This window comes from Erinaceus europaeus, chromosome 17 (genome assembly GCF_950295315.1).
Source record: "Erinaceus europaeus chromosome 17, mEriEur2.1, whole genome shotgun sequence".
Taxonomy (NCBI): Eukaryota; Metazoa; Chordata; class Mammalia; order Eulipotyphla; family Erinaceidae; genus Erinaceus; species Erinaceus europaeus.
The window spans coordinates 12,803,468-12,827,008 of NC_080178.1; the positions used below are offsets into that span (position 1 = coordinate 12,803,468).

At 36.9% G+C, this 23,541-nt stretch overlaps 2 protein-coding genes across 2 annotated transcripts; one reads left to right on the plus strand and one right to left on the minus strand.

Annotated features, from left to right (window-relative positions):
- Nucleotides 1-660: 660 nt before the first annotated feature.
- LOC103116537 (olfactory receptor 4P4-like) lies at nucleotides 661-1,596 on the minus strand. The gene has a single exon (XM_007526435.1). The coding sequence runs from the start codon at nucleotides 1,594-1,596 to the stop codon at nucleotides 661-663; it is 936 nt and encodes a 311-aa protein (XP_007526497.1).
- A 17,879-nt stretch (nucleotides 1,597-19,475) lies between these two features.
- Nucleotides 19,476-20,402, plus strand: LOC103116480 (olfactory receptor 4C46-like). The gene has a single exon (XM_007526377.2). It carries the CDS (start codon nucleotides 19,476-19,478, stop codon nucleotides 20,400-20,402), a length of 927 nt encoding a protein of 308 aa, XP_007526439.2.
- The last annotated feature ends 3,139 nt before the right edge of the window (nucleotides 20,403-23,541 follow it).

Genomic DNA, 23,541 nt, shown 5'->3' on the forward strand with positions numbered 1-23,541 from the left:
TGAGATCCTCAATATATCTCTCCAGAAAAAAGGAACAAGTACAATCACTTCATACCAGTAATTGAAATAGGAACTTCACAGAGATTGATCAACGTGACACAACTATATTATCATTGTTAGGATTTTGTTACTTTAAAGTCTAAACTTTAACCAGCTTTTCATGCTTTGGTACCTTTATGTTGAGGACATACAGATATCTGCATGTGAGAAGGTATTTTTGTCACTGACATTCTCAGTAGTCATTATTTATTTTAAATAGGAATCAAGAGCATTGACCTACTTAAAAACAGATTCCACTCTGAACATTGTTGTAGTTATAAAGTGATTTCTTAATAACACTGGGGGTACAGACATGAATAATCGAACAGAAATTTAAATGATTACTGTCGATTTAGATTCAACTTGCCCATCATCATAAATGACTAAAAAATGACTAAATGTTAGTGACATTTTTTTTCTGTATACAGTCCTACATATACTACCTTAAAAATCCACAGATCAATCTAGTTCCAATCAATTCTGGTATACAGTGATTAGTATTTGATTAGTCACTATCTTGAAATTGTAGTCTTGTTCTGATTTACTCCAATCAAAATAGGTTTTTGTAGTTCATATCTACTATACTTTTGTTAGCAAACTTTATCAACTGGCTGCTTTACATTAATGATGTGGTTTGTTTGAAGATAATATTTGACACCAAAGTTTTCTCATGGTGTTCTTCATCTCTGCATTTCTCAGTGTGTAGATTAAGGGGTTGAACATAGGTGCAACAATGGTATAAAATATTGCAAATATTTTATCCTCAGGGAAAGTGGTAGGAGGTCTAAGGTAGATAAAGATTACAGGTCCAAAAAATAAGAAGACCACCGTGATATGAGACCAACAGGTAGAGAGAGCTTTACGTCTCCCCTTAGCTGACTGATTCCTTAAAGTGAATAATATAATCCCATAGGACAGAAATAAGACAACAAAGGTAACCAAGGACATCATACCCGAAAAGGCTATCACAAGGAAGCCCGTGAGGTAGGTATCAGTACAGGCAACTTTCAACAAAGGGAAGATATCACAGAAATAGTGATCAATTTCATTCAGTCCACAGAAGGGCAAAATGACTGCCATAGAAAAGAGAGGGAAAGCATGGATAGCCGCACCGATCCAGGCTGCAATGACTAGGAGGTTGCATCTTGTCCTGTTCATGATGAGCATGTAGTGAAGAGGTTTGCAGATGGCCACATAGCGATCATAGGCCATGGCGGTCAGGATGAAGGTCTCAACACCTCCAAAGAAGTGCATGGCGAAGACTTGTAACATGCAGCCACTGTAGGATATGGTCTTTATTTCCACCAGCAGGTCAGCAATAAGTTTGGGTGTCACAGTGGAGGTATAGCAAATATCCATGGAGGACAAGTGGATCAGGAAATAGTACATGGGTTGATGAAAAAGGTTGCTGCATAGGATGGAAATTAGAATGAGAAGATTTCCTACTAACAGGGCAACATAACAAAATAAGAAGAGGACAAAGCAAAAGATTTGTATGTTCTGGTCAAAAGAAAGTCCTAGGAGAATAAATTCCGAAAGGTTTCCCTGTCTTTCCATTTTGGTTTAGAAAATGGCGACTATTGTGTACAAAGGAATTAAGAACCTGAAAGAGATGAAGCATAAATTCCATGAAAGAAATGAACAGTAAGATTATGATTCTATGTAATTTACTAACATAAATTGGGTAAGCTTTTGGTGAATTACAACGGATTTATTCAATTACAGTACTTTTTGTTATATCTTTTAGTTTGAAAATCTAAACAGGGCAGGGGAGATAACATAAAGATTATATAAAGCAGATTCTCATGTCTTAGGCTCCAAGATCCCAGGTTCAGTCCCCACTAAAGCCTGAGCTGAACGGTGCTCTGGTAAAAATAAATAAAATGAATTTTAAAAATCTAAATAAATAGAATAAATTTATATTTTACTGTCAGCCTAATTATTTTTAAAATATTGTATTATTCTTATGGATATTACCTAGATAACAAAGAAGTGATCTAATATAATTTTTTGTGTATCATTCAATTCTTGTACTTTATGTTTCACCTACTTTCTTTCCTTTTGGATGATTGATCAAATAGCCTATATTAATGAAAAATAAAGACTGAATTGAATTATGTGTATTCAATTCTAGTTTGAACCACATAGCTTTAATTTATAGAGCTATTTGATTAAATATTGTTATACAGTCATGTTAAATCTAGGGAATTACTTAAATAAAAAAAGAAGAGAATGAGTGAAAACTATATGTCAAGAGAAACAATATCAATAAGTGACTGCAATGGCAAACGCTAGAAGAAGAAGTGACTGCAGTTGTATTCATTGATTGAGTATATATAGTCCATATGATTAAACGAAAATGTATATTACTGTTTCTGTTGACAACAGGCAAATAAGTGACTAGTTTTCTAACTTGTAATTGTCCACATGTCATCATGTTTACTATAAGTTTTAGGTTTCACATCAGTCATAAGGAGTTAATGTCAATGAAAGGAAATGATGTACAAAGTAAATTGAAGAGAATTTGTGATCTTAGTACTCAATGATTTTTCTAACAATAACAAGTAAAATATGTATTTTGCATCTTCTATATTTAATGTTTAAGTTCACAACAAAAATTAGTTAATAAAAGAGAAAACACTTAAGCACTTCCAGCAGCTATTTTGACCCATGATGAATAATTTTTGTCTGACCCTGGTAAGCTTGGAAAGATTAGTAGTTCTACTTATTTTAGATTTAAAAGTATAGTCCTATCTGGAGCCCAGAAAATTTTTTATTATTATTTATTTTTATTTTTTATTTATTTTTGTTTTTTTTAATTTTTTAAAAATATTTATTTATTTTCCCTTTTGTTGCCCTTGTTGTTTAACATTGTTGTGGTTATTGATGTCATCATTGTTGTTGGCTAGGACAGAGAGAAATGGAGAGAGGAGGGGAAGACAGAGAGGGGGAGAGAAAGATAGACACCTGCAGACCTGCTTCACCGCCTGTGAAGCGACTCCCCTGCAGGTGGGGAGCCGGGGTTCCAACAGAAATCCTTATGCCGGTTCTTGGTTTTGCGCCAGATGCGCTTAACCCGCTGCAATACCGCCCGACTCCTGCCCAGAAACTTTAAAAAATATATTTATTCCCTTTCGTTGCCCTTGCTGTTTTATTGTTATTGATGTCATCATCGTTGGATAGGACCGAGAGAAATGGAGAAAGGAGGGGAAGACAGAGGTGGAGAAAAAGGTAGAACTTTCAGACTTGCTTCACCACTTGTGAAGTGACTCTCCTGCAGATGGGGAGCCAGGGGCTGGAACCAGGATCCTTACTCTGGTCCCTGAGCTTTGTACCATGTGCACTTAACCCACTGCTACTGCCTGACTCCCAAGACTTATTTTAAAAACAAAATGGTTTGTTACAAAAATTATTTAGAATTTGTTAAGTCTAGTGGCTCACAAATTTAAAACTATGTTATTTAGGGTTTTTTTTAGAAATTTTAGATGTCAACTAGTTGGTGACTGTGGTATTTAAAATGTTGCATATTTCACAACATTGATTCTATTTTATATTTTATATTCTATTTCATAATTATATTATGATTCAATCATATTCAAATACAAATATTTCATTTGTTCATGCTTTGCTTCCATTAACATTAAACATAAACTGTGAACTGAGAGAGAAATTGAGAGGGGAAGAAGAGTTAGAGGAGAGAGACAGAGAGACACCTGCAGCTCTCCACCACTCATGAAGCTTTCTCCCTGCAGGTGGAGACAAGGGGCTTGAAACTATGTTCTTGTGTACTATATGTTTGCACTTAACCACCTGGCCCCTACACTAAAAACTATTTTAAATAACAAAGCAATTATTATTATCAGTCACAGTGTCCTGAAGGGTAGCAAGAAAACAGCTATTTTAATCCTCACACTAACAGAAAAGATTATTAAAGATGATGGTTACTAGACATAACATTTCTCTAGTATTTATATATGCAGATATTGAATAATCTGACCATGTATTCTAGAATTATCTGATTCTAAAAAAGTGGACTAAATTTCCTTCAGTTTTACAAAAATTTATCAAGGCTTTGGTTTCTTTTCTGTTTAAAAAATATTTTTTAATTTATTTATTAATGAGAGGAATAGGAGGAAAGAGAGAGAGAGAGAACACCAAACAACACTCTGGAACATGTGCTGACTGGGGTCTAGCTCATGTTTGAAAGTCTAGTGCTTTATCCATTACATCACCTCCTAGGCCACCTTTTGTCAAATTTCTAGATCAGTACTGATGTTTGGTCTACAAGATCTTAAACCACATCCTGTATTATAACAGAGCATGTTAGAAGATTAATATTCTTAAGAGACGGCCAGAGAAATAGTGCAATATTATACAAAATACTCATGCTGAATGGTGTGCTGTTTTTTTCTCACTCTCACTTAATAAAATAAATGAAGGATGGGGGTAGATAGCATAATGGCTATGCAAAGAGAGTTTTCATGTCTAAGGCTCCGAAGCCCCAGGTTCAATCCCCCGCACCACCATAAGCCAGAGCTGAGCAGTGCTCTGGTGTTTCTCTCTGTGCCTTTCTCTCTCTGCAACTCTCTCAAAAATAAAAATACAAAAAAAATAAAATAAATAAATTATTGAAATATATCCTTAGTAGAAGTAAACGGGATAGAAAGGAGAATTATAGTCTTAGAACAATGTAGTGATATACAGGGACCCTATGTAAATTAAAATCACAAAGAATAAGGAATTGAGTAACTATTTCACATGTTAAGACAAGGGAGACCTGTTAAGGTGTAGAAAAATAATGTATGAAATTTAAACTGGCTGTTTAATCTCAGTAAGTCTCCTTTCTCCTCTTACATACAACTACTGTGATACGTAATTCAGAAGATTAATAGGGAAAGCATGGTATAAGATGAAATATCCTGTAATAACAATTATTTTCCTTTTGAGTGAATTCTTTAATCACTACATAAATAGCCATGAACATATATTCAACCCGGTCCAATGCAACAGTAAACCTTATAACAAATCAGATCAGATAAACATCAATTTCAGCCTGCTGCTAGTGAAAATCTGCTGGCTTAATGTTAGATGGTTATGCAAAGGTGCTTCGGAACTCAGTATTTGATGTTTTTGGGCTACTGAAACATAATCATTTTTTATTTTTTGATAGTAATGAATAAAAAATGTATTAGCAGGTCAGGTTATACTGTCAAGTTAAGAATATTAATGTGTATTTAAATAAATGTCTTTATCTTATCACCCAAATTTCTCTTAGTCTCAGAAAATATGCCCTGCTCTATAAACTTACCTTAGTGAACTCAGATGAAATCAGTCTGTGTAAGACGACCGGTGTTTTTAAATACTGGAAATTCTTCATTTGTGTAGGAGTTCAAGCTTTCTGAAAATCAATAAATACATATCAGTTTGGGATAGGACAGTACTCCTAATTTGACAACTCTATGAAACTTTTATTAAACTCTATTAATTGTAATTAGAATTTCACTTTAAAGTGATTCACAAAAAACAATGTATGCTAAAGCTTATTTATACTAGTCAAATTATCATAAGCTGTAAGAAAACATAGAGGCAAGATTGAAAATATATAGGTTAAATACAGTGGGGGGAGTGGTGTCACACACATATCACCATGCTCAACAACCTGAGTTCAAGTCCCCTGCTCCCCATCTGTAGGGGGAAACAGTCCAGTGGTGATGATACAGGGTTACAGGAGTCTATCTTTCTCTCTACCTCCCCTCCCATCTTAATTTCTCTCTGTCCTGTCAAGTAAAATAGAAGAAAGGAAAAAAGAAAGAAAGAAAGAAAGAAAGAAAGAAAGAAAGAAAGAAAGAAAGAGAGAATAAATAGCCACTGGAAGCAGTGGTCTGGTATCTAGTAGTGCTGCTGGCATAAACCTCAGCAATAACCCTGGCAGCAATTAAAAATAAATAAATAAATAAATAAGAGAAAAAAATACAATGACCATTAGTATGCTATATAACCCGAGAGCCATGCTAAACCAAGGAGACACAGGCACTTCACTAACCATCAAGCTTTGAATGCTCAATTCAGTTTTCAACCGCATCAGGAAAACTCCATCTTCATAGACTGAGTCTGCATGTTTGCCTCCAGTACCTAACAGAAACTACATGCACCAAATCAGAAGATTACAAAGCAATAATTCTAGCATATCCAAATCATCTCACTGAAAAGCATTTTGGAAATTTCAACCTGCAATATCCTTCTGCAGGTTTAGGAGGAAAAGAGACATTAAACATCATTAAATTTGTCAGCTATGCAAGGGAAACTGTCACTGGGAAGCAAGGTAGAATTTTGAAAGCCTATTTAACATCTCAATACACATTCCACCTCAGTCATTTAGATCAAAGGGTCTTCTAACTATGTAAAAGCTAACACAAGTATTTAGGTCCTTGTATAAAAGTACTTAGCCTATGCCTGAAGGAAAATTGATTCAGAGTATAAACTTAAGTAGAAACACCAAAGTTAATAGGTCTTTGTGTAAATACCTCTGGGGGTAAGTTTAGCTTCAACATTCAAACATCCAGCTGTTGCTAAACTATTGCCCAGGTAATGTGCTTCTTGCCCCTGGGTATTTACACCTTTGCATTGGTTTACCTCAGGCATCAGTCCCATGGAAATCAAAAGTCTAGTAAGAAGGAACAGTTCCAAAAACTGCTCTGAGCTCACCCAGCTTTCTGAAGAAAATGATATTGTCTGTTTCAGGAAAAATGCATAGAATTGGAGGTGCTCATATTTAGTGAAGGAAGTAAGAAAGTGAAAGAAAATTGCTCATATGTGCTCATAGGGAATTGAAACACACAAACTTGCAAAACAAACAAAAGTGACCAAATTGTCTTAAACAGCTATGGTGGTTGCCTCTTACTGGGTTGAGGGTCACAGACTTTTCTAGGAACTGTACCCCTGAAATCATATAATCTTGTAAACCATTACTAAATCAGTAATAAAAAATAAATTAAACCTCTGTGGATATATATTTGCTGTTACAAAGAAGTCATCTGAGATCTGCCTATCCTAGTTTTGTTGTTTTCTTTATAAACAGTATATTTCTATTTATTTATTTATTTATCTATTTTAAAAAGGAGACATTAACAAAACCATAGGATAAGAGGGGTGCAACTCCACACAATTTCCATCACCAGATCTCTATATCCCATCCCCTCCCCTGATATTCTCTATCCCTCTGGGAGTATGGACCCAAGGTCATTGTGGGATGCCGAAGGTGGAAGGTCTGGCTTCTGTAATTGCTTCCCTGCTGAACATGGGCATTGACTGGTCAATCCATACTCCCAGTCTGCCTCTCTCTTTCCCTAGTAGGGTGGGGCTCTGGAAAAGCTGAGCTCCAGGACACATTGGTGGGGTCCTCTATCCAGGCAAGTCTGGTCGGCATCCTGCTGGCATCTGGAACCTGGTGGCTGAAAAGAGAGTTAACATACAAAACCAAATTGTTGAACAATTATGGACCTAAAGGCTGGAATAGTGCAGATGAAGTGAAGTGTTGGGGGGTACTCACTACAGACTATTGTGTACTTTTGCTTTCAGGTATATATTTTGCCCTAGTTTATGGATACATGTGAACATATGCTCTATCTCAGGGGACCTGGTGTATATCTAGGTTTGGGACTTTGTTAGGAAGTGAACCACCTGGAATGGAATCAAAGAATACTATGAAACAAAAGGTCTCACCCGAGTGATGAAGCTGAAGGGTTGTCATTCCACACGTGAAGTCTCTGGACACAGTCTGAAGTGAAGCAAGCTGAGGTGGCACTCGTGTTGATTAGGTTACAATTGGCGGGTGCAATATTATTTGATATGAATTGAGAAAATCATGCAGGAAATTGCACCCCACCCTAAGGTTTCAGGACTGGGGGAAATATAGGCTCTGTAGTGGAAATGTCAGGTTTCTGCTGTCTTAGGGTTCAAGAAGACAATAGATAGTTATTGTTATCATCACATTTTTTGGTAATTGGGTTAACTTTGAAAAGTCCCTTTGTTAGGATTTGTTGTACAATACCCAACATCTTGTATATAGTTGTGCCACCAAGTGCTTCTGTTCTCCCTGGTCTTTCAAGAGACTCAGCTTTCAAGAGACTCAGTTTTTCAAAGACTCAGCCTATGTAATAAAAAGACTCAGTCTGTGTTTTAAAAAGTTCGAGACATACAATCAATTTTTCCCCTCTCATATTAATTAAATAGTGATTTATATGACTACCATTTAATAGGAGTGTACACCATTCCCACCACCAAAAGACTGTGTCCCCACCCACCCCACCCCCCGGAAGCCAAATGTCCACCCTCCCCCTCACCACAGGGTTTTTACTTTGGTGTCCTACTCTCAATTTAGTCAGATCCTGCTTTTAGTTTCCCTTTCTGTTCTTCTTTCTCAACTTCTGTTGATGAATGTGATCATCCCATACTCATCTTTATCTTTCTGACTTAGCTCACTTAACATAATTCCTTCTAGCTCCATTCAAGATTGGTCAGAGAAGGTGGGTTCATTGTTTTTAATAGCTCCGTAGTATTCCATTGTGTATATATACCACAGCTTTCTCAGCCACTCATCTGTTGTTGGGCACCTGGGTTGCTTCCAGGTTTTAGCTATTATGAATTGTGCTGCTATGAACATAGGTGTACACATATCTTTTCGGTTGGGTGTTATGGAGTCCTTGGGGTATAACCCCAGGAGAAGAATTACTGGGTCATATGGAAGGTCCATGTCTAGCCTTGTGAGAGTTTTCCAGACTGCTCCCCACAGAGGCTAGACCAATTTACATTCCTATCTGTATCTCTATAACAAAACTATTTTAGATTTTAACATTATAAAATTTGTGAAGGCTCAGATATTTTCTAACACATGAGTCATTTCGCTTTTAAACAGCTATACATTTCTTATTTTAAACAATTTTCTTTTAGTATTCTTTTAATAACAGGTTTACCTTATTTATCTGAATATTTTCTTCTAGTTTTATTTTTATTGAGTCTACTTTTCTTTGTTACATAATTGCCTTCTTATAAATAATATGTGTGTTTGAGTTTGTGTGTATGTGTGTGTGTATGTGTGTTCCTAATCATATTAGTGTATTTTTTTTTCCTTATTTCTCTTCATTGGCATGCTCTCATGGTTTCTCAAACTTATCTACCACTACTTATTTGTTGTGTGCTTTAATTCTATAGCATGCTAGTACTATTATTTGAACTTTGCTGTATTAATTTTTTGTTTCTTCCTCTAGTTCCCTCTAATAGTCCATCTTAATTTATACCTCATATTTTATAAAGTTCATATTTCTGTAATTTAATTTAAAAACATGCAGAGTAATAGAATAATGCTTTATTAAATATTTATTTATATATAAAATTAATATAACTATATATGTATATAATATACATTTGTATAGAAACACAGAAACTCAGTGGAGGCTGGAGGAGCGAAATATCCTGAAAATAAATTAGTGAAACATAACTGTTGTACTTTGCCGAATTTCAAGACTTATTATAGAATTTCATGTATCAGTGTTGTGTGGCATTGGCATAAGTACAATTTTCAAGATCAAGGAGAGGGAGGGATGTGATGATGGTGTTCTGGGATCCTGAGGCATAATAATGGGAAAGGACTTACATTAGGAGAGTGGGTGTCTTATAGACACTTACCATAGGGTATGAAAGATCATATCTGTGTGTCAAGAACTATATCACAAATAATTAATCCACAATATAGTGGGAAAAGAGAAAAATAGAGCACAAGTACAAGGGTTCCAGCCCGGTTCCGTACATGCAGGCAGTCAGCTTCATGTGCAATGAAGCTGTCTCCAGGTTTCTATATATAACCCTGGTTGCAATGAAGAAGAAGGAGGAGGAGGAGGAGGAGGAGGAGGAGGAGGAGGAGGAGGAGGAGAAGAAGGAGAAGAAAGTGGAGGAGGAAGAGGAGAAGAAGGAGAAAAAGAAGAGGAAGAGGAAGTAGAAGAAGGTGAAGAAGGAGGAGGAGAGAAAAAAATAATAGAATATCAAACAACAGAATTAAATATAAGCTTATTACAAGTCAAGATGATTAAATGATGGAAAATAATATTTTCAAAAATGTACTGAATAAATTGAATTCATATGAAATAAAAAATGATATAGCCATTATACTTAAACAAAGAATGAGCTCAAAATAATTAAAGAGGTCTACATGTTAAAGATAAATTAATACAGATTCTCTTCATAAATATTTTTGGCCTTAGGATATAGTAACAAATTTAACTTATTAGGTACAATTTATAAATAAAAATCATAAGAAAAATGGAATTTATTAAAATCAAATCCACTCATCAGACTGTCCAATTTTTATATTTATTTATTTATATGAAAGAGAGAAACAATATCAGTCAAGCATATACAATGAGAGAAATCAAACTCAAGACCACATTGTTTCAAGTCCTGTATTCTGTTACCATGCCATCTCTAAGGTTTATATACCATTTTCAGTCATGAAATGGTAGTAGATGGGGCCGGGTGGTGGTGCACCTGGTTGAGCAACATGTTACAGTGCTAAAGGACCTGGGTTCGAGCCCCTGGCCCCTTCTGCAGCTGGAAAGCTTTTCGAGTGGTGAAGCAGGGCTGCAGGTGTCTCTCTCCTCCTTCCCTCTCGATTTCTGGCTGTTTCTATCCAATAAATAAAGATAATAAAAAAAGAAAAGTTAGTAGACTAGAAATATATATAAATATCTATATATATTTGATATTTACCTGTATTATAAGGAGTACTTGTGAGTTAGTAAAAAGATAAAAATCTCTGATTTTAAACTGTGCAAAGTAATTGTCCATAAATCTTCAAAAAAGAAGGTATATACATAACCAATAAAAACATGAAAAAAATTCTCCACCTCCATCAGGTAGTGTTAATTAAAAATTACAAAAATATGCCTTAACAGACCTAGAGTCAAATAATGATGCAAAGTGACAGGAATACAGATTAACTGAACTGCTTTTTTTTTGTGTTTGGGCTTTCTCTTCTTTTCTCTCTTTCTTCCTTTTTTTCTTTCTTTCCTTCTTTCTTTTTTTATTTCTTTCTTCCTTTCTTTTTTGTCATCACTGGGTCTTCACTGCTCCAAATCTGATTTTACAGATAAAAAGAAACAAAGACAGAACCAGAGCCAGAGGAGTGAATGAAAGACACTGCAATGCTGAAGCTTGCTCCCAATGCAGAAGGTGTTGGATGTAAATCTGGATCCTGCGCATGGCAAATTAAGCAACATCCCTGCCCCCTTGCCTAATCTTCTTCCCATTTTTAATATGCCCTGGTGTTGCATACTGAATAGACCATAAGAAATAATAAATAAACAGGCTTTTATGTGGGGGGCCAGCCCTAGCAGGTTATTAGGGTAACCTGAAAGATAAGGTGCGTCAGTGCGGAATGAGGAAGAATGAGAGACGAGTGAGTTGATGCTGAATCAAGCTCAAGCAGACATCTCTGTCATACTCAAGCAGAACTTTATTTTTATAGTCTCATAAGGCTTAGATCATTCAAACAAAAATCACCAAGGCTTTTATTATTAAAACAAAAATCACCAAGTAAGAACAGCACAGGTAGGGAACACCTCCTGCTTTGTGGAACATTCACATTCCAGGGGCACTTTTCTCCCTAGAAACCACATCCCAGTTTCTATGTCTTTTGTTATTCCTGTCCCTGTGTGCTAGGCAGATGTCCTGTTGATTAAGATTGATATTCTACCTGTATGTTTATGGCATTCTTTTGCCCCTGTGCATCAGAATCCATGGTTCATAGAATGTTCAAGCTTGTTATATTTCTAGGGGCCTTAAACAAAGCAGCCCATTTTTCATAAAATCTATTCCATTGTTTGATCAAGGAGTTTTGTTTTGTTCTGTTCCTTACTGAGAAGGCACCGAAGTGGTGCTAACCTGGCCAGCGTCTCCATAAAGTTAAGTTCTCTAGCTGGAGCCTATCTTTCTTGAATGCTCACTATGTGACCTAGGTTCTCGTGTACTATTCCTGCATAAGGAAGTGGAAGCATAGTGGTGGTTGGTAGATTAAAAGGCCCATTGTATCTAGGCAGGTACCATAACTTTCCCTTTATTAATTATGCTATGTAAGGTGTCCCCTCCACTGCGGGAACCACCAATCTTTCTCTGTATTTTAGGGGGAATACTAAAGTAAGTGATGTAGATAAAGGGGAAAACTATTTTTTCTTATTGGAGCCTCCTAAAAAATTCTGGGTTACTGATATTGCTTGTTTCATTATGATCAATCTTACAGAGTGCAGTGCAAGCTTTGTCACTACTTTTTTTTATTGGTCAGGCTCTGAGCCTGGCCATAGGTAAATATTATTAAGACCACACTGAGCTTAATCCCAAGCCCTATACATGGCAAAAGGCCAGATGGTTTCAGTTTGGCCTGGAGAGTCCAGTGCTAAACTCCCTATGAAGCTGGTTACTGTCAAGCAGCTTGCACGGCAACACCTGCACCACTTTTAGAGCATCTTAGCTGAATGTAAGTAAAAGTTTTAGTAGTCAAGTACTTTTAAGTAGTGTCATTGTATGCCCTCACTGATCTAGCTCTTAAAGTATCAGCATTTGGTTCCCTGCCACACATGTTAACAAGGAAACTGTTCTCTTGTGATATGAATTCACAGAGAAAAACACCATAAGTTCCCATAATGAACTCATTTTCCTTAAAATTCACAAGACATTCAGTTTTCTTAACAACTCAGATTCACATAAAATAACATGTGTAGGCTTCAAGTGAGAATACAGTTCACATCTCAAAAAATGGGTGTTTGTCCAGAATACTCACTTCTTCATTGCCAGGAGCCATTTCTCTGCTTGATAGAAGCTAATCCTTGAAACAACAGAAGCCCTTGAGATAAGTTTCTAATTCCCGTAGGAAGGATGTTTGCCAGAAACTAAGTGACATACCATATAGTTATAGTGACATACCATATAGTTATAGTTTAACAAAAATAGTTGCAAGGGACCCTCCAGCATCTCTGCCTCCCCTTTCCCCCTAAGTTCCCCCTTCCCCAAAGCCTTAAAATGCCTGTGAACACAATAAAAGTTTGCAGCTTGATCAGAAACTTGTCTTGCTGTCGTTCTTTCATGTCTCTTGTCCCTGTCATTCTAGGTCTTTTAGGTTCCTATCCCCTGTTCACCACCCTGCTGGTCGGGGCATTCTGGCACCAGGACGTGGGGCGAAGAAGCCTTCTGGACCTAGGAACTCCACTGATCGAGGGGGATAGGCCTACCCGAATTCACTGAGTCACCGCGGCCAAGAGGTAACGCAAAGACTCGCAGAAATTGCCACGGAAATACCCGACCGTGAGTCGCATCTGGAGGAGAGTGTCACAGCAGCTGAGGTAAGCAAAACCATGGGACATGAATTTAGTAAACAAGATTTATTCATTAAAGGACTCAAGGAGTCACTCAAGACATGAGGAACTAGGATTAAAAAGAATTAAAAAAGTTTTTAGAGTATATTGGAAATATTTGCCCCTCCTTCCCCCAGGAAGGCACTATAGATGAGAAACATTGGAGAATTGGTGACTGTCTTAATGATCACTATCAGTCTTTTGGTCCTGAACGTGTACCTGTTTGTGCCTTTTGTTACTGGAATTTAATTAATGATATCTTAAAAATTTATAATAACCACCCTGATATTAAAAACCTTATTACAGAGGGTGAAAAGGTCCTCCAGCAACTTTCACATCCGCCGTCCAGGACAAAGACCCCATCCCCATGCCCTTCTGTGATTATTGATCTTGATCCCCCAGTACCCAGTCAAAATAAAAGCCTCCCAGCACCTGATGAAAGTAAAAGCCCTGTCCCCCTCCCTATAGGTCCCACCACACTTACTAAAGTTCCCTCCATTGACCCTCCTATTGCTAATTCACAGGAGAATGAAACCCAGCATTCTTTCCCCCTGCCTCTATCCAGTTTTACAAAAACCACCCCTCTACTGAAGCACTTCCCGTGGAGGATGAGGCTTTGCTAGAAAAAGAGGCTGCCAAATACCACAATCCTGATTGGTGTCCTCCTCCCTTTAATTCCCCTCCCAACACTTATGCCCCTGCTCTCCAGCCTGACCCTCTCCTTGACAATCCTTCTGTCAGGCGGGCACACTCAGGAGCCCTTACAGGAATTTCCACCCTCCGCAAGGTCCTTGCTGACCGGAAAGAGCAGCTTCAATTAATGAAAGAAATAGCTGCAGTTACAGAAGAACTTACATTTTAGCCTCACCAAAAAACCTAAACCCAATCCCTAAAACTAAAACTAAACCATCCAAATCAAAACCGGTTTTGGCTTTCCCTGTTACTCAGAGCCAGGCTCAAACTGGCTAACCCTAACCTCTATGCTCTTCCTTGTCCAGACTGCCTCCCTACACCACCGCCCCTCCATTTTGTACTCTGGTCCTTGACTTGGCCAATAATACTGATTAGACCACCAAGGCTAAAACTCAACTAGCACAAAAAACAGCTTCCCTTAGACAATTAGTAGAAAAAAAACGAGAACATTAGTTAAAGAACTGTGGGCTCTTGATTTGGCATTATCTTAAAACTAGCCAGCAAAAAAAAGATCCAGCTTTTTTCCCTCTACTCTCAGAAAGTGTTAAACCAGTTCTGAGTGAGATCTTATCTGGCTAGCAAGCTATTTAGAGAAAGAATGAAATCAATCAAACAAGACGTTCTCTTTAACTTAAAAGATATTAATCAGAGAACCAGTACACATTTTCATAGAAATTTAATGATTTGTTTCTTTAAAACTGTAAAATGTACCTTAGCCCAAAAAAAAAAAAATTTCAAAGACCTTTCTCTGCACGTGGTAAACTGAGCCCTCACAGCCAATAACTGCACAGAGCTCCTGCTCCACAGATTGGCAAAGACTTCAGTCAATCATTCTTAGCCACAAACGCCCCTCCTGGGTGGCTGTGAGTTAGAAATCCGAAAGCTGCTTTTCAAAGGGAAAATTTTTCTTTTCACCAAGAATGTCTGTTTTAAGTCTGTCTGCTAACCTTGATTTCATTAAGGTGTGTTAACCCCTAAGTAACTAAAGGTTGTTTTAAGTTTTAAATAAGATTTAGTTAAGCTAAATGTGGTTTTAAAGATCCCGACTCATAGAGTTGGCACACCTTTACCAAAGTAAAATATAGGACAGTTTTGTCCTTCTGATAACTAATATCAGCATCAATTCATTAGTTAAAAGATTTTCTGAGATATCTAGACATGGTAGAATGCCTCTACAGTCTCTCTCACTCTTGTGAGAATTGTAAATATTACTAGAACCCCAATACCAACTGCCACTGTTTGTTAACTTGTTAATTCCATGTTTGAACTGGCTTTCTAATAACCCAGTCAGTGTAGAGCAGTGGCCTTGCCAAGAAAAAAAGGGTTAAATGTGCTATTCCTGGCCTGATAAAAAATTTTTCATTTGACAGATGTGATTCAACAAAATTATTTAGTGTAAAATGGTCATCTAAAAAAAATGTTAACAGTAAAAATTAAGGTTTATCTTAGCTTTTTAAGTTACCTATCCAAATCAAAGTGAAGGATCAATTAAGTTGTGTACCCACTCTTGTTCATAGCTGCCCTAAGGGTGTGATAGCTTTGTGATAAACAAAGATCCTAGCAAACAAAGTTTAACATTTTACTTAAAATTGTTTAAGACTGGCTTGGGTTAGTAAAAGATAACACAATGGTTATGTTAATTATTTACATGCCAGAGGCTTTTGCTCTGGTTTTCCTCTTTATATCCTTCTGCTTTTAAAAATTATCTGGTTTGTTTTAAGACACTGCCAGAGGTTTATTCTTGATAAATTAAGGTAATACATTGTGCTTCTGGTCTGATAGATTTGTTTTGGCAAATCCTGATTTAACAAAATTAGTATTTTGAACATTTAAGCTATGAGGTTTTATTTTAGCCTTTTAAGTTGCCATATTAGAGTTCTAAGGAACAAAATCTATTAAGAGTTTTATATCTATGCTTACTCATGATAGCCTTGTGATGAGTAAAGATCTTAGTAAACTAAAGGTATAATAGTGTGCTTAAACTGTCTAATCAGTTTAAAAATAATGCTAAAAAATGGTAAACATTTTATCATGTCAACACATTAGGTATTGACTTTCTATAACATATTGGTATATTCTAATAAAGAGCCTTCTAAAATCATATGAAAGAACTCAAGCCAATTCTAACCATTAGATCATCAATTAAGTTGGTACAAGTTCTCTCCCTAAGTAAATAATTATAGGTACATCTGCACATGAAGAACTGACTGCTCATATGGTAAGATTTAAAACTAAACATTTTTAATTTTTTATTTATGGGTGTGTGATGACTCCTAGAGTCACTCATATCCTAAAAATTTTTCTCATTTTTTTACAAGCCTCTTAAAAATTGTAACACTTGACCTGCCATAGTGAGATCACTTTACTGGCTCCTGCATTGTTTAATTAAGATCCTGATATTCAGACTTTTAAGATTAATCTCCATTGATAAAAGCCAATGCTCTCTGACAGATTGATGTAATTCACCTGCCCATGTTTAATAAACAAAAACATTTTTTTTCTCAGTTGATATTTTTTCCAAATTTATGTGGGCTACAGCTCAAACAAGAAAAACTAAAATCCTTAAGGTTAATTAATAAAAAAAGAAGGGAAATTCACCCCCCAGTATTCAGTTGGCTAAAGTGTCAATGAAGTAACATACTAAACCTTCTTAATATTTACAAAAATTCGAATTGTCCATTTATTGTATCTCATTGACAAAGCCACCCACTTTTCCAGTCACAGAGACATATTCTTTTTCTCTTTTTCAACACTGGATGTCCATGTTTGTTTTCCTTTTATTATGGTGGATGACATTATTGCTCTTGCAAAATCCACAGAGTCCCTGTTGGCAAGTCCTTACCACAAAGGACACCATGGCAGTATATACTCTAGCTAACTGCACCAGCCTATCCAAGTCTTCTCTTTCTGCTGACCTACCACTGCTGACTTCATCTTTGCATGTTTATTGACTGCACACTTTTCTCAAAATATTCCTTATGTTCAAGGAACCTCACCTAATGTGTATGCACCTCCTCTGTGTTTTGGTACAACACAATCCTATATTTTCATGTCAATTCTTCTCTACCTGGTCCTTGCCTCCTAGTTTTGCTTGTTCCACAGCTGACCCTCTATGAAGAAGAAAAATTTCACCTCCAGAAGACCAGACGTGCTGTGTTTCTTCCCCTGGACATAACATCCACTGACTGCTTCCCTTAGACTTGCTGGTGGCACGCTAGGACACTCTATATATTCCTCCCATGAATTTTCTGACAAATTGCAACAGGTTATAGACTCCACCACAAATAGTCTTGAGTCACTACAGAGCCCCTTATGAGACCCTTGATTAGTCTTTTGTTAATGATTACCTTAAGACCCTTTATTTTTAATAAGATTACTGATTTTATAAAATGGCAGATTGACTCCTTGGCATCAAAACCTTTGCAAATACATTATCACAGACTTTATTTGGCTAATAGGGGCCTGGCTGAACCTGAGGATGACAGACCTTCTTTTCGGATGGCATAAAACTCAGAATTATGCATCAAGACATCCAACCTTGGCAGGGCAAGTACACCAGTAAGGGGTGCAAGGCAAGGCACTGCAGGGGGAGGACCCTATAGTCTGCCTCTGAGTCCCCCATGAAGCAAACCTGATATGCATGGAGGTTGGTGTCAGCAACAAAAATTGTTTCCCTAGAAATCGTGGCTCTGCCTCCCCTCCCCAAAAAGACACTGAGAGCCTTATAAGATGTGGGAAGATTGGTTTTGCACTCACCCCGCGGGAGGAATCGGGTCAATACTTCTCCCCTTTGGTCTCTGGTTATGCCCACCAAACCTGCTGTTAAGGTCTCTGCTCCTCACCCCCGATTTCCTGCCTCAAGTTAAATTATAACGAAGGGAGGATATGCCAGGAGCCGTTTCTCTGCTTGATAGAAGCTAATCCTTGAAACAACAGAAGCCCTTGAGATAAGTTTCTAATTCCCGTAGGAAGGATGTTTGCCAGAAACTAAGTGACATACCATATAGTTATAGTGACATACCATATAGTTATAGTTTAACAAAAATAGTTGCAAGGGACCCTCCAGCGTCTCTGCCTCCCCTTTCCCCCTACGTTCCCCCTTCCCCAAAGCCTTAAAATGCCTGTGAACACAATAAAATTTTGCAGCTTGATCAGAAACTTGTCTTGCTGTCGTTCTTTCGTGTCTCTTGTCCCTGTCATTCCAGGTCTTTTAGGTACCTAGCCCCTGTTCACCGTTCTGCTGGTCAGGGCACTTCATGAGAAAGTTTTTCTCATAAAGGATATAATTAATCCCTGGGAGAGAAAAAAGCAGCAATGACACAAGGTTGTTAACTTTTATAAGTATCTCTTTAAAAGGCTATTAGTGCAAGATATAAATGAGTTTTCTGGATCACATTTCCAGAGGAAGATTCATCTCAGGTGAAAGACACATCTGAATGCATTTCTACCATACTCTCTGCTCCTTTCTGATGGAAGCACAGTCACTTGTATACAATAATTTATTGGACTATAATTCTGTTTATAAGTATCAGTTTGATAGTTCTTTGAACAGTCCCTTCTCAAGTATAACACCATCATTTACTTTGAATGTTAGGCATCATAAGAGAAGGTCAGTTTGGAATTGACATTGATTCAGAACACAGCCAAGTATCTTTGAGATCATCAAGATTTTAAGGTAAGTTTTTCTTATCAAAGGTAGCTAGCTGATATATATATATATATATATATATATATAGTGATTATTATATCTCAGTACATTCATAGTCTTATCTTCTTTTTCTAACTGGTTGTTGTGTGCCATCTAATATTTTATGTTAGGCATTGAATTATTGGTTCACAAAAGCTCTTATGGTTATACTTTTTATTGATTTATTTATTCCCTTTTGTTGCCCTTATTGTTTCTTTTTATTGTTGTGGTTACTATTGTTGTTGTTTTTAGATAGGACAGAGAGAAATGGAAAGAGGGGGGAAGACAGAGGGGGAGAGAAAGATAGACACCTGCAGACCTGCTTCACTACCTGTGAAGCAATTCCCCTGCAGGTGGGGAGCCAGGGGATTGAACCAGGATCCTTCCGCTGGTCCTTGTGCTTTATGCCACCTGTGCTTAACCCACTGCACTACCGCTAGAGTCTTATGGCTATACTTTTAAAGACAAAATCTGACACAAAGGTAATTTGAGCAACTGACAAGAAGTGATCATTTTTTCTCTTTCAAAAAATAAAAACCTCATGAAAATTCATGGATCAGTTGAATACAGACTTTTAATTTTATTTGAATGGATTTTTTCATACTCTCAAAGTTGTATTGTTATATTTTTTCAGGTGATGCTATTAATCATAGTAAAAAATGGAACATAGGAACAATGTGACAGAGTTTATTCTATTGGGGCTCACAGAAAATCCAAAGATGCAGATAGTTATATTTACTGTTTTCTTTGTCATCTACATCACCACTCTGGTGGGAAATCTGATCATTGTGGTCACCATTATCTCCAGCCCATTACTGAGATCCCCCATGTATTTCTTTCTGGTCTATCTCTCCTTTATTGATGCCTGCTACTCTTCTGTCAATACTCCTAAACTGATCGTAGATTCACTCTATGAAAAGAAGACTATCCTGTTCAATGGATGCATGACACAGGTCTTTGGGGAACATTTCTTCGGAGGTGCGGAGGTCATCCTGCTCACTGTGATGGCCTATGACCGCTATGTGGCCATCTGCAAGCCCTTGCACTATGTGACAATTATGAACAGACAAACTTGTGCCTTACTAATGGGAGTATCATGGGTGGGAGGTTTTCTTCACGGAATCATCCAGATCTTCTTCATCTTCAGACTACCCTACTGTGGTCCTAATGTTATAGATCACTTCATGTGTGACCTGAATCCTTTACTCAATCTTGCTTGCATGGACACCCACACCCTAGGGCTTTTTGTTGCTGCCAACAGTGGATTTATTTGCGTGTTAAACTTTACCCTCTTGATAATCTCTTATGTGGTCATTCTCTGTTCCTTAAGGACCAAAAGTTTAGAGGCTAGGCGCAAAGCCCTCTCCACCTGTGTCTCCCACATCACTGTGATTGTCTTGTTTTTTGTGCCCTGCATATTTGTGTACATGAGACCTGCAGTTACTCTACCACTTGATAAAGCAGTTGCTGTGTTCTACACTATGATAACTCCTATGTTAAATCCTTTAATCTATACTTTGAGAAATGCCCAGATAAAAACTGCTATTAGAAAATTGTTTAGTAGGAAAGTGACTTCAAGTGACTAAAGAACTTGCCTTGATCTCAATATGACACAATTGAAGAAAGTATCAAAAAGGTATCTTGGATGTCTCAGTCTTCCCACTTACAGAAGAAGGAAAAATGAGTAACTTCTGTGATAAAGAGTATTCATTGATTGGAGTAAACTAGATTCAAGAAAATGAGAAAGATCTATCAGAAGAGCAAATCAGTTTATATTCTTGAAAAATGCTAATAAAATATGACTTAGTTTTACTTTTCCATCACATAGGGGATTCATAGATTTTCTAATTAAAATGTAAGCATAAAGTATATTGATATTACATTCAAACCTTATAACAACCCAGAGACAGGGACTACAATTGCCACATATTACAGGTGAATAAACTGATGAAATGGAAAGCAGGAACTGTAACCAAAGTCCAGTTGAAATTATGAACTATGCTTTAAATATCTGTGTCATTTCCAGATGATGACAGAATGGTAAAAATAAAAGTCTTATACTAATGATCATTTATCAAACCAGAGACTTGTCAATAGCCTAAGATATAGATTGATGGGTTCATTATAACTAAGGTCTAATAAATTTTCATTAATACATATTTTTAGTTATCATGTTTGATAGCAGCACATTACCTGCAATATTTTTGCCCCTAAGTGCACTGATGATATAAAAGCAGTGGGCCACTGAACTCCTGGAGAGTAAATTACAAGAAGTCCAGCATATATTCCTAATTTTCATGCAGGTTCTAGAACCACTTTATGTTACACATGCAACCACCATAGACTGCTAAACCATTAGGAGTGTCATGGCTCAAGTAAAAAGTCATCTTAGTATCAGTCAGTAGTCCAGTTGGCTAGGCAGTTATCCTCCATAAAACACTTGTGTACCTGCCAAATAGCTTTTTCAAGGCAGCAAAACATTTGCTTTATACTAGTAGTAAATAAGTCAAGATTAATGACTTTAATAAAATATTGAGAAAATAAGTGATACTGGAAAGACAGACTTGTTTTATACCTTCATCTAATTCTGACTTAGGAAAGCCACAATGTTGTTTTTGAAACCTGTTCAAGTTGAAGAAAAAGAAATTAAGATCTATCATATGAGGGAGCAGATAGCAGCCTTGATATTCTCCCTGAAGTCTTCTACTAGATTATCAATGCAACTGTGTGTGTGTGTGTGTGTGTGTGTGTGTGTGTGTGTGTGTGTGTGTGTGTGTATTACTACTATTGTATTATAAAGCAAACTTTGTGCTGCCTTGGTAAGTACAGAAATGTATTATGGAGCATGTCTCTTTATGGGGCCAGACAGTGGCACAACTGGGTAAACACACATATTACTAAACTCAGAGACTCAGGTTTGAACCTTGGCTCCCCACCTACAGGGGGTCTGCTTCACAAGCAATGAAGTAGGTCTGTAGGTATATCTTCCTCTCCCTGTCCTCTAAAAAAAAATTGAAAAAAAAAGGCCTCTGTGAGTGGTGGATTCATATTGACTATAACCAGTTCCAGCAATAACCCTGGTGACAGTAAAACAATAATAATAATGAATGTTTTAAATGAGACTATGACTGCATGGTAAACTGTAATTATTGCTTGATATTAAGAAGTAGCAATAGGTGGAGGTGTAATTTGAAAGGAAGAGGAGGAAGAACCATAGGAAGAAACGTATATATAAATCTAGACAGTTATAGAAATAGTAGTCAACCTATTTCTATGACCTTGGGAGAAAAACTGCAGTTTCTAGTGGAGGAAATGGAGACACAGAACTCTAGTGGTGGGAATGGCAGGAATTTATACCCCTGTTTTCTCATAATTTTGTAAATCAATATTAAATCAAAATTAATTTTTTTAAGAAAAAAAGAAATCATGAATGGGCAAGGTCCCAACTCCAAAAACAAAAAAAAGAGATTGCAACTAACTAAATATAAGAGTATTCCTGTCTGGGATCCTATAGCAAGAAACTAGTGTTTGTTTGTTTGTTTGTTTGTTTTTAGCTAGAGCCCTGCTCAGCTCTGACTTATGGTGATGTGGAGAATGAACCTGGGGTGTTGAAGCCAAGCATGAAAGTCTTTTTGCATAATCATTATAAATTACATTAGTAGAACAACTGGCAAAATAAAGTGATGTCTGTAAATTAAAAAAAAAGTCAGTTTACATACGTGATTTGTTGTTGTTTGGCTGGTTTTTGCAGAGCATTGCTCAGCCCTGATTTATGGTGGTGTGGTGAATAGGACCTGGGGCTTTGGAACTTCAGGCATAAAACTCTATTGCATAAACATTATGTTATCTTCTCTGTCCAGACAAAATTTTTTTAAACATGTGTCTATTTATACACAAGATACTCTCAGGAAAAATAAATCCAACTATTCCTTTCTTATTTTTAAAAAAAAAATCAATAAATAACTGTTTTAATGCAAGAATTTCATCAGACACATTGTTAGTTGCTAGGACCTCAGTAGTAAATGAATGAATATACTAGGGTCCTTCCTTCACAAAAGTTAGAACAAATGAAAGGCTCATAGAAGAGAAAGGCAGTTGTGGCCCAGGAGGTGGATAAAACTTTGAACTCTCAAGCATGAAGTTCTGAGTCAAATCCTGGTGGGACATGTACCAGAATAATATCTGGTTCTTTCACTCTCTAATCCTTTCTCATGAATAAATAAATAAAATCTTTTAAAAAAGAGAGAGGAAAGCAATTGACAGTACACTATTATGCATGACAACATAAAAAAAAAAGCACAAGTTATTGTGGGAACTATGCTTTTGGAAACACACACACAAACAGTGGAGACTAAAAAACATTATATATATATTCATATTCACAGTAAGAGTTAATGTTGAATATAGCACAGAAACCACTGAAAAATCTTTTAGTTTGTGTGTGATACAATGTCTGTTGTCAAGAAATTGTGAGTGTGTGGTTGAGCTTGGCAGGGCTTGACTTGAGGGGACATCCTTCCTGTCAGTCTCTCTCTCTCTACTGAGAGGTAGAGCAGGGAGGGACAAAAAACCCCCAAGGTTTGCCTCATTTTATCGGACTCCCTGACTCAGAAAGCACCCTGCATTCCTGATACTATGGCCTGCTCCATTATTATCTACATCATCATTGTTTGCCTGAAAGATCCCCACCCATTCCATTCCTTTGATCTATCTTCTTTCTACCCT

What these genes read in the sequence shown, in the direction of transcription:
- LOC103116537 (XM_007526435.1), bottom strand. Translation starts at nt 1,596, where the DNA reads ATGGAAAGACAGGGAAACCTTTCGGAATTTATTCTCCTAGGACTTTCT.
- LOC103116480 (XM_007526377.2), top strand. Translation starts at nt 19,476, where the DNA reads ATGGAACATAGGAACAATGTGACAGAGTTTATTCTATTGGGGCTCACA.